General features: G+C 41.1%; 1 protein-coding gene across 3 annotated transcripts; it reads left to right on the forward strand.

The window, feature by feature from the left end:
• Positions 1 to 889: 889 nt before the first annotated feature.
• On the forward strand, positions 890 to 9,785 carry LOC101062586 (alpha-1,3-mannosyl-glycoprotein 4-beta-N-acetylglucosaminyltransferase B-like). 3 transcript variants are annotated; one of them, XM_011618124.2, is made up of 15 exons: positions 890 to 1,241; positions 2,440 to 2,631; positions 2,763 to 2,873; positions 3,044 to 3,177; positions 3,750 to 3,796; positions 4,316 to 4,429; positions 4,665 to 4,740; positions 4,994 to 5,108; positions 6,423 to 6,553; positions 7,086 to 7,193; positions 8,222 to 8,415; positions 8,643 to 8,721; positions 9,003 to 9,078; positions 9,345 to 9,457; positions 9,540 to 9,785. In XM_011618124.2, exons 1-15 carry the CDS (start codon positions 1,148 to 1,150, stop codon positions 9,555 to 9,557), a joined length of 1,602 nt encoding a protein of 533 aa, XP_011616426.1. In that variant the 5' UTR covers positions 890 to 1,147; the 3' UTR covers positions 9,558 to 9,785. The 3 variants fall into 3 exon arrangements, 2 of the variants coding, with proteins under 2 accessions (XP_011616426.1, XP_029703161.1); XR_003890801.1 differs by lacking the exon at positions 9,540 to 9,785 and having other exon boundaries at positions 9,003 to 9,230; positions 9,345 to 9,455; XM_029847301.1 differs by lacking the exon at positions 9,003 to 9,078.
• The last annotated feature ends 1,962 nt before the right edge of the window (positions 9,786 to 11,747 follow it).

The raw sequence follows: 11,747 nt of genomic DNA on the forward strand, positions 1-11,747 counted from the left end.
CAGGTCTGAACCTTGCATATCCGGTTGATGATTTGCTATTTTTCATTGAATGGGGATGTAATGTTTAATATTACTGATAGAGCAGGACGTTTAGTTGGAAAGGCACCTGGACAGGAAGTGGGTTGAACTAAAGAAGGAAGTATCTGAACGGTATGTATGTGCAGGCTGGATGTGAATAAAAAGCAGACTCAACCCCTTAAAATGAAAAGGCAGAGATCGAATGTGGAACCTCAAGTAAGAGATGGTCTACAATACGCTACGGCTCCTCAACTTTGATATAATGCAAAATCATCCTAAACTATAATTTTAACATTTAAATCAAGCACAATTATGCTTAATCTTAAGTATGTCAGAATCTTTTGTAATGAATGAAGGTGGGTTGTGCGTACACCCCCGGGTGTCGCTGTAATCAAGCAGTTGTTAAGCGTGTTGTGTTGTTTTTAAAAGGAAACCCGAATTTTGTGCAGCGAGAGCAGAGGATGATGTCGGAGATGATTTACAGCAGCGACCCCAGATGGCCACGAGCGGACGTAGAAGAGGAAGCTTTCTTGTCGAATTATTTCAAATACTACAAAAAGATTTAAAAACGTTATTTTTAAATTTGGATTTCTTTTTCTTTTTTGGAAGATCTTGGATCTTTGGAAGACCCATGCTCAGGGCCTCAGCAATTCGGAGGACAAAATTATTATTATCTTTCTTTGGCCCGTTTAATTTTCGTTAAAATCCGTCAAAATCCGGGTTATTTGTTAACAAACGTGAACTGTCACTTAAGGGCTGATAATAACGATGATGCAAAGCAACAAACAAGCAAGTTTAAAAACAAATAAACAAAAAAACAGGGGGCCAACATCCTTGTATAACTTTGACAGTTTAAACAGCGCACAGAACCAACGGGGACGCGTGTTTGTTTAGTGACGTCAATCACCGTCAGCCTGTGAAACCGGACTTCACCTGCGCTCGTACCTGAACGCTTCACCTGCGCCCGTTCCTGAACGCATCACCTGCGCTTGTTCCTGAACGCTTCACCTGCGCTCGTACCTGAACGCTTCACCTGCGCTCGTACCTGCATGTCTCAACGTTTAGCTTTTAGGATATATAGGCGGAAAGGCTACACAGTAAAATATACAGATTGTCCAGAAGACATAAAATGAGGATTTCTAATCTTAAATGTGGATTGGTGCTAATTGCTTTAACGTGTTTTCCTATGGTGATTTGGATTGTACGAATTCCCAGGGATAAAGGTAACATATAGATCTAATCTCTGGAAAACTCCAGCACAGAGGAACTTGACCACCTTAAAATGCGGGTGTGCGAAACATGTTATTTCCACTGTTTCTTTAAACGCTCACTACAAACGGGCTTTACCGCTTCATGCAGTGTTCATGTTCAAAGCCATTTTATTGCGGACCAACAGTTGGTAGAAGAGTGAGGTCTTGACAAGAAATTTGCTTGACAGAGCAACATAATCCTTCCGGTCACTGTGCGTCCGTGTGTGTGTGTGTGTGTGTGTGTGTGTGTGAGAGAGAGAGATTGGGGGGGGTGTCCTGATGTTCGCCCGAGGGCCTTGGTATACAGGTGCTTTGCATGCTCTGGTGCAATTGTTTTCTCTTTTTTATGTTTATTTTTTCTCTCTTTTTTCTTAATTCCATTTCCTGTCTAGTAGTGGTTTTCCTGTATTTCCTGTGTGAGTGTGTGAGTGAGTGAGTGAGTGAGTGAGTGAGTGAGTGAGTGAGTGAGTGAGTGAGTGAGGTCGCAACAAGTCCAATATGTTGTGACCCACTGTCGCAAAACTCTTGATTTTCATGTTGCTTGACCTGCATGAATTATTTCAATCCTACTCTGTATATGGGCTACAGCTCGTTGGCTGCATATCTGATTAAATGTTTGATCTCTACTTTTATTTGCATACATATTCATTGTATTGAAGCATTTTTATAAAACTTGAACCAGAACAGCAGTTATAGGTGGTAGTCGTTCACTCTTACAAGCCCATATTATGGCCTTCATTTTCTTCTATTTACCCATGTGCATGTTTATAGTTGTCCAACGGTGCTCAACGATGTGACAGCTTTATGACATTGCAGTGACTTGAGGACTGATGCTGTCTGTGGACAAAAGACAAAGCACCGAGTGAATATAGAAGCCATTTGGGAGCACCCTTACTTAACCATACATACCAGTGTCTGTTCAGGCTGACAATATTCATGTTTTCTGCCTCGCAACTTCTATATTTTAATCAGGTAGTAAATCTAAAGTACTGCAGACAAGTGCTTCCCTGTTGTTGCTGTCTGACTGAATGGTGCACTTGTCATCATTTTAGGGTTAGGGTTAGGGTTAGCCAAACCCAACTGTTTACAGTGTATTTAACTGTATCATTTATAAAATGAATGAGTGGGATCTAGACCGCGACACAAATTCAGAGTCTCTTGTTTGCCATAGATTCAACAGCTGTTGGTACAGCAAGATGGACAGACTTGCAAAATCTGTATGGACATCTGCATTTGGCTAAGAAGATGGAAGCAGAGGTCAGCAGAGACCTCCGGGCTGTGCTACAACAGCTGAACAGCATTTGTCAACCTGTCAACAACATCAGGGTTTTACCACAGAATGTTGCCGTCTCTGCTTTAAAGGGTAAGATGGAGCAACTGGCTCTTCACATTTCATTGACGTGTGTGTGTATCTATGAATGTGATCTAATGTGTTGGACTGAATTTTGTCCTTTGATGTAGTTATGTATTTACGTTTGCTGTGAATTTAAAAAGAGATGCAGCAGGTTCTCCAGAGGCCAAACATTCACCACTACCTGCCCCACCTCAGACAGAATTTGGACAGCCTCTCCCCAAATGTAGTCCTGGGTCAGGGAAGGCATGGAGGTGAGCGAATCAACACAAGCCCAAATACACGTGCTGATATGTAAGGTTTACATAAATACCTTGATGCAAGCATTTCCCTTCAACTGAATTAATAAAATCAATGTGGGGAAACTGAAGGAACAGCTAATTGTCATTGTCCACACCTGTGTTTCTATGTGCTCCTTCCTCAGTGTTCCTGGTGATGGGCATTCCTACAGTCAAACGGGAAAAGCAGAGCTACCTGATGAATACACTCAGTTCATTACTGTTCAGCCTGACTCAGGCACATCGCCAACATCTGCTTATTATTGTCTTCGTTGCTGAGGTTACTCCCACACACACACACACACACACGCACACACACACACACACACACACACAGACACACACAGACACACACATAAAATAGGGCTTTCATTTTCAATAGGATACGCTAGCAGAACCAGACCTAGGGGAAGCTAGCATATGATAGCATAGCAGTGACCAGGCTGAGCTATGCAGAACAGTGGTTGTGACAGAGCACCCCCTCCCTCCCCGTAGGTGCTTCATAAGCCTCAATTAATGTTGACTGGAACTATGAGTTAGCAGTTAGCCTCTAGACACATTTCCACAGTGCTCCGTACGATCCGTACGAAGCTTTTCACAGTTCTGTGGAGTTTTGCCCATTTTAGATCAGGTGTCTCTCAAAGCTTCTTCAAAGTTCTGCCCCAGTAAAACACGGTTGTCAGATTTTAGTTTTCTGCCTTTGTGAGTACACCGGAATGATCTGGGTGTGTTGAAATTTCTAAAAGGATTTGAGTTAAGTCATGTTGTCTTAATGTTAGTTTTAAATCCAACATCCATTTGCCGTGCATCACAAACTTCCTGCCTGACAGACTTTTTTTTTTATTGACACAGACAGACTCAGAATACGTGCACAGCACAGCAGAGACCATTAAGAAGCAGTAAGTCAATACTGAGTCCTTCCCATCCCAGTTTAAAAGGTCAGCCGCACATGTTGTTCATGTTATTGGTTCCTGGTGTGAAATAAAATGTAAAGATTAAGATAGTCTGTAAAGATGCAAGTGTTTGACGCGCATCAAGTCTGTTTGTTTAACAGCGACCTTTGCTTCTGAATGATCAGGAACTCCTCTGCGGCAAATTAGCATTTAGGCTTAATGAAGGAGAAAAGCAAGACAGGTGGCCTCCAGACATTCCTTTCTTTTTTTTTATCAAGAACTAAACATCCACTCACAACAGTTTAAAGTGGCCCAGGCTTCAGGTAGATGTTAAGCTTCAGTGATACTTAGGATGTAATGTAAAGACACATGTAAAGCCGCTTAAAAACGGTGAAGGAACATCGGAACACATAATTAGTCTTCATTTTATGGTTGATTTGACCCTCTTCCGCTCCCGTTCCTGTCTCCCTGTGTTCCGCTGTTTATGATGTGTACTGATGAAAATAACCAGTTCTTCCTCTGGAGTTTTCCAGATGATGTGCAGTCTGGGCTACTGGAAGTGGTCTCTCCCTCCCCTCATTACTACCCAGACTTCAGCACCATCAAAGAGAGCTTAGGAGACTCCAAGGACAGAGTCAGGTACATCTCCCACCTCTTACTGGTTACTTGAAATTCCACACGTTCATTTGGACACATGAATGCACTGGATCATTGGAAAAATTAAAACCTTTTTCAAGAATTAGTAAGAAAATATAGACAAATACTGCAAGGTAATACGAGTCCATTCATCCTCTCTGTCCCACTATAACCAGTTACTCTCATCACTTCTACCATTGCACTCACAGTTTTTGACCCAGTTTTTGTTGGTCTTCAGGTGGAGAACAAAGCAGAATCTGGACTTCAGCTACCTCATGCATTATGCTCAGGACAAAGGAAGCTATTATATTCAGGTTGGCTCATCACAGTCCACAGTCACCTCACCAAATATATTTTAGCAATGAGCATGAGATGTAGTGTTGATTGAAGAGGAATGTGTGAGAAAACTAAAGGATATTAAACCAATCAAATACTGACCAAAACACAGCAAAATGCTTTCCCCAGCAATTTGGGTCTTTACAGGACCTCATTTAAAATATCCATCGTACCATATTGGAATTAAGGGGGAAATTAAAACATTTGAAAAGTGAGTGTTTGTCTTTCCAGTTAGAAGATGATGTTATTGCAAAATCAGGGTACTACGATGAAATTAAGGCTTTCACCGCTCAGGAGGCTTCTAAAGATTGGCTGTTCCTGGAGTTCTCCCAGCTAGGATTCATAGGTGTGTATGTACCTTCCATAGAATTATTTTTTGTTTCATTAGGTACAGACATGATTTCGTAGCTGAGTTCTGGTGCACCAGTCAGTTACCAAATGTACATCACCTGGACACAATGTAGCACTCTAATGTACCATTTGTTGGATTAACATTATGTAATAAAAGGAAGGATTTCTGAGTTCACCTTGTTTTTCCCTCTGAAAAGATGTAATAGAATGGGATTTTTGATTTATTTATTCTCATTTTTCTTCATATATACTGTATTTGCTATGTTACAATCAATCTTTATTTATATAACGTCTTTTACAATCAAAATTGTTTCAAGGCGCTTTCCAGAATCCCAGGGCCTAACCCCAGACAAGCAACAGTGGCAAGGAAAAACTCCCCTTTAACAGGAAGAAACCTTGAGCAGGACCAGGCTAATGTGGGGGGACCCTCCTGCTGATGGGGGGGCTGAGTAGAGAGATAGGAGAGGGAGAGGAGAGGAGAGGAGAGGAGAGGAGAGGAGAGAAGAGAAGAGAAGAGAAGAGAAGAGAAGAGAAGAGAAGAGAAGAGAAGAGAAGAGAAGAGAAGAGAAGAGAAGAGAAGAGAAGAGAAGAGAGAGAAGAGGAGAGGAGAGGAGAGGAGAGGGGAGGGGAGAGGAAAGGGGAGAAGAGAGGAGAGGAGAGGAGAGGAGAGGAGAGGAGAGGAGAGGAGAGGAGAGGAGAGGAGAGGAGAGGAGAGGAGAGGAAACCATGACCCTATGTTAATGCATATCAGATCATAGCAGACTTCTAGTCATGCAGAATTAATTATTATTTAACACACTGTACATGTGGCTACTATGGAAATGTTGTTGCTTAAATGCTTTACTTATACTATGGTTGTCCTTTTGTTCAAATTTGATCTTTTAATTTCATGGCGATTCCATTCTGTCCACTCAAACTTCATGCTGAAGAGTTGAGGGACAGCTAGAGCGAAACTTCAGTCTGCGAGAGCAATTGAATTCATTGATGTTTGAGAGTCTCTCAAAGGTGAAACCCCAGATATTTTAGTACCAACAAAATCTGACCTCCCCTCAACTCTGGGACTGTCAAACTGTCAAATGTTGGCCTTTTTCATTTTATTTACCAATCACTACAGTATTTCTAATGCCTCTGATGTTATACAGCAAATCATGAGTTTGCTTTAGATTTCTTGAAATCTTGCCAAGAATGTCCAGAATTTGAGCTTTGTGCCTTGAATGAGATGTCTGATGAAGGTGATTGCTAGTTAATGAGGGTGTATTCTTTGTTGTCAGAAACACTGTCCATAAGACACATGTGATGTGACCTGCAGGCAAAATGTTCCGGACCAGTGACCTCCATATGATCTCAGAATTCTTCCTTATGTTCCACAAAGACAAACCGGTGGACTGGCTCTTAGATCACATCCTCTGGGTGAAGACTTGCAACCCAGAAAAAAATGCAGTAAGTCGGTGGTAAAGTCCTTGGATGGTCTACACAACATTTTACATTCTATTAGCTCAAAACACGTTTGGTACAACTGGAAAAATTGTTTTTTCATGAATATGAGACATAAATTAGACAGCTAGAGGGTAAAAAAGGCAAAAAAGAAACCAGGTTTTTTGTTTATGTATTTGTAGCTTCAGTTTCAGATTTAGATCCCTTTATTTGTCCCACACGGTGAAATTTACAGCATAACAGCACAAAAAGCACGCAGAATTTAAAAAAAATAAGAATAGAAAATATATTTTAAAAGAATGAACATATACGTATATAATAATGTGTATATATATATGTATAATGTGTGTGTGTATATATACTGTATATATATATAATCCAAGATAAATGGATAATCAGCCTTTTTGTATACCTGTACATAGTACGGAGGGTGTATACAATATACATATCAGAATATATAATATTCAGTGTGCTGGCGGGTATTATTCTTGATTATCTTGGAGTTCATGTGAAAGGAGCCTTGTGTTATCTCACCTAGAAACACTGTAATGACCAGAAGGCCTTGCTAAAACGCCAGTACAAGCCCTCCCTGTTTCAGCATGTCGGCCTCCATTCCTCTCTGCTTGGGAAGATACAGCCTCTGAAGGTGAGAGCAGCCTCACCACAGCAGCAGGAAAGAAGACTGTCAATCCAATGTAGCTGAGAAATGCACAGTGGGCAGGACAATCAGCAATTAATAGTCTAGAGGTCAAAACCAATAAGCCAAGAGTTTGAGGACTCAAGGTGATAAGAATGAGGGCAAAGTGTCACCACACTGGCATTGTGGTAACTGGAGAGAGTCACAGTGTTTGCATGGTTTATCAATAACTAGGGAGCAATAAAGAGGCAAAGAGAACACAACCAAAGGTAGAAGGCATAAGGCAGGAACCACGAGAGAGAGAGAATATGGAGAGAGAGCAAACACGGTTGAAAAAGGATGATAAAGTGTTTGAAAGATCTGTTCTGTGAGTGGTTAAAGCTTGAACAGCATGTGTTGTGTTAGTGAAACATTAATCATTTGTTTTGCCCACCTCATTGGCGTGGTTTGGAGTTAGAGAAACATCTCCAGGAATTGTAACACCTGCTACGGGAGGGGGGAATGTTAGGACCTCAAAGAGGACACAGAGAGAGAAACATCCCATAGCTTAAGGGAGTCTTGTCAACATGACGTGTTCTAGTTGTTTAGCACTGCTGTATAAGAAACAAATGATTCGATGTTTAAGGAAATGTTAAAATGTAACATTGAGGAAGAGCATCAACCAATCTGAAAAACTGCTTAAACAGTATAATGGAATACTATAAATATTCTATCTCATATTGTTTTTGAATGTTATGGCCATAATTGATTAAAAAATAAAATAAACATAGGAGTCTTTCATACTAGTCAGTGCGTTGATTTACTTTAATTTTTCAATAGAATTCAAAGGCGTTTTATTACTAAAATACAGCAAAAATATTGATGAATTTTACTGATTAAAGGAATCACAAGTCTGGATCTACACCACAAATATGTGGCTTGCAGAGTTAAATTTTGCAGAGTTAAAAAGAGATAATGTGCCAATCTTGAAACAGACATCCAAGATGTTATTCAGAAGAAGGTGATTTTAATGCTGTGCATGTGTGTCGCTCCTCCAGGATAAGGCCTTTGAGACTTCAAAACTCTATCAGGCCCATAATAACCCAGCAGCGGAGCTGAGCAGCAGCCTGACACACTACCAGCAGCACAGCCTGGAGAGGGCCTACAAAGGAGTGGACTTCTTCTGGGCATTAACGCCATCTCAGAATGACTACATACTTTTCAAATTCCTACAACCAATTCACATTTCTGGGTGTGTTGCATCATTGCAAATTAACCCAAACAATATTAAGAAATTTGGTATTCAAACTTCCTCGGCAACAAATGCCTTAAACAAACTTGGCCGAGAGCCTTCAGTGTGAAGGACCAGCAGCTCCAGACTCTCTGAGGAAACCTCATTATCACTTCAGATGGTTATGAAGTGAGAAGGTGAAGGAAACTCCATCATTGCTGACTCTCCTCATGTCTTCCATATTCCAGATATCTGTTTCGCAGTGGGAATATCGAGACCAGTACCGACAAGTTCCATAACACCACTGTGGAAGTTCTCCCCAGAAACGTGAGTAAGCGTCCTCTCTGTACTCTTTAGTTTGGTGATCATCTCAGAGCAATGTTCTGTAGATATGGAGAAGGAACCATACTGTGTGTTGTGTATTGAACTGACTTGCAAATAGCATTGTTAACCTGATTTTATTTTTATTCAAAACACAACAGACAGGAAAATTAGAAGCTATTAGGCAGCTGCTAACATTTGAATGTTTTGGGAGGGTTTTTTTTGGTAGCTTTACAGTGAGCATTCTGAGTGAGGAAAAACCTGTCTTTGTGTTCTTATTCCTTCAGGCATCAGTGAGACAGAAATTCCTGACTAGCCTGCCTTCTGCATACAAAGAATCAGATAACGGCTTTATTATCGTCGGTAAACAAACCCATTTAGCAAACACAGCGCACTTTTACACGCAAGTGCTGGGAAAGATATGAATATGAGGCCTGAAGCTATGAAGAACTGGTACAGCAGCTGTTGGGAAACAAAAAGAAAGTCTTCAACAGCTGGAAACAGGCACCAAACTGGAAAGTGGATTTGGTCACCATTTTATTGGAGCATTAACATTCCTAAACTCAAATGACGTGACCTCTGGTTAGAGCCGTGGGTTTCAAAGGTCACTGTATCATTTTGTGCTTCAGGTGCCTTTGCCAGTGGGTTGGCTGAAGGGGCGATTGAAGACGTGCTGCAACCGATCTGTGCAATACGCCTGGTGTTCCAGTCTGATGCGGATGTCTGGGCGATCCTGAGTGAGGTCTGCTCTGCACGATGCGCGTGTCTCTTCTTTCATTTAGGCTGAACTATCCCTAGCACACAGTCCTGTTCTTGTCTCTCAGATATCCATTAAGGTTTGATGACATTGGTGGAATCCCCTTGCTGGACAGTCGCTACAGGAATGCTTTTTCTGAGCTCCGGGTCAGACAATACTGGACAATGAAACTTGATTTAATTTGAGTGTTTGTCTTCTAACTTTTGTAGGGGAATCTTTTCCCTTGGAAATTGACTGTGCCATTGGCTAGAATGAGCTGTTAAAAGAATAATGTTTTTATGACTAAAAGCAATAAAACACTCACTTGCCAATGTATTAGGGACAAAATGTAAAAGGGTCCAGCCTCTTTTGCCTCCACACTGCCTTAATTCTTGTATGCCTTCAACAAGGGGCTGGAAACATTCTTCAGAGATTTTGGTCCATATTGAGATGATATGCACCGGCTATACATCTGTGATGCAAATCTCCCTTTTCACCACAGCAGTGTTGATACAAGGTCGGAAGGATCCATGCTTTCATAATGTTTACATTTTTCTTCTATTGTCTAATTTTGGAGGAGGAGGTAGCTGGGTAGAGGGAAGTCTGGGCTTCTCTCCTTAGGCTGCTGCCCCCGCGACCCGACCCCGGATAAGCGGTAGAGGATGGATGGATGGATGGATGTCTAATTTTGGGGAGTCTGTGTGAATTATTTGAGGTACTGTTGCCTTCCGATCTTCTTAAACGTGTGCCTCCATTCTCCACTGCCCTCTCACATCAGCAAGGCATTTTCCTCCACGCTGGCGCTCACTGGATAGTTTCTCTTCCTTGCACCAGATTCTGTCAAGACTGAAACTCCCAGTAGATCAGCAGTTTCTGAAATACTCAGACCAGCCCGTCTGGCACCAACAACCATGTCCAGAGAGAGTTACATTTCCATTGTTGACCATGTTTCCATCTCTAAAAGCCATGTCACTGGCTGGTTAGCTATTTGTGTTAACAAGGAATCGAGCGGTTTGTGCCTAATAAAGTGTCCATGAGCTATAATACTGAGACATTTGTGTGCACAATAATGTTCCCATGTCAATAAAATAATCTGCACTTAAAATAGAGAGAGCATATTATTTTCAGTTACTTGACCAGGTTTTATCCCATTATACCACTATTAGACAGGAAATACACAAAAGACAAATATAACTTTGCTAACCTCACCAAGCTCTGAACACTGCTTGAAATCAGTGGCACCTGACTGGGAGGCACACCTCAGTGTGCGATCCACTGATCTAGAGAAGAATCATGTAACAGCTACATATTTGGATGATCTGTCTGCATTTATGCCCAAATGACTGCGTTCAGAGTTAAAGACAAAGAGAAAAACAGGAAGTGGGTTGTGTCTAGAGTCCTACAGACAGGTGAAAGGTAAAGCAACAGACCATACCCGTGTGGCTTAATTCTGTCAAATGGTCATTCGTTGGTCACCTGCTTTTACTCTATGTGGCACACACACCAATGATAATGCACAAAGCCTTTGTGATTCTGTCAGCATGCTTTACCAGGATTATAGGGAAAAGAAAAACTTAGTAGACACAAATTTGTGTCCTTTTATTTTAACAAGATTTCTTCCAAATAACATTGCAACATCCATGTTGCAACTGTAACTTGGTTAAAATTAGTTCAAAGTAGTATATATTGAAATGGTGTCTGACTTTGATTTGATTTGACATATATGACCAGTAAAATTATTAACCCAAATAAAAACAGCTACCCTTCTCATTGCAATGAAGAATGAGAGAGATCCTGATCGTGATTCTGGGAACTGATAAGCAGTCTGAAGGGTCAAAGTGCAATTTGTGCTTTATTGGGTCATTATACCATCTTAGTCCACTTCCAGTTGTCTTATCTGTGGTGTGGTTAAAGTTGGATGACATCTGGCATCTTTATTTAGGTTTATAGTGATGGCCTCATAAACTTACAATAAAAGTTCAGTTGGTCACAACATAGAAGAAGCAGCAACCATGGCAACAGAAATTGACAGTAGGACACCGAGCAGAGGTTCACAGTTGGCCTTCGCACCCACCCTGATGCAGCAAAACTGGCTCGAACACATTAAAATAAGTTTTATTTGTTTCTATTAATGAAACAATTCTATTTTCTATTCTGTTCTGAGGCTAAATTGTTCAAAGCAGCTCTGTTAATGACCCAAGAACAAGGAGGCTTGATGTAAACATTAAACATTCCAGTTCCAAATATAGCATAGAACCTCTATTTATAGAAGAAACTGCAGGCTCATGTGTGCCAG

Source organism: Takifugu rubripes, chromosome 14, assembly GCF_901000725.2.
Source record: "Takifugu rubripes chromosome 14, fTakRub1.2, whole genome shotgun sequence".
Taxonomy (NCBI): domain Eukaryota; kingdom Metazoa; phylum Chordata; class Actinopteri; order Tetraodontiformes; family Tetraodontidae; genus Takifugu; species Takifugu rubripes.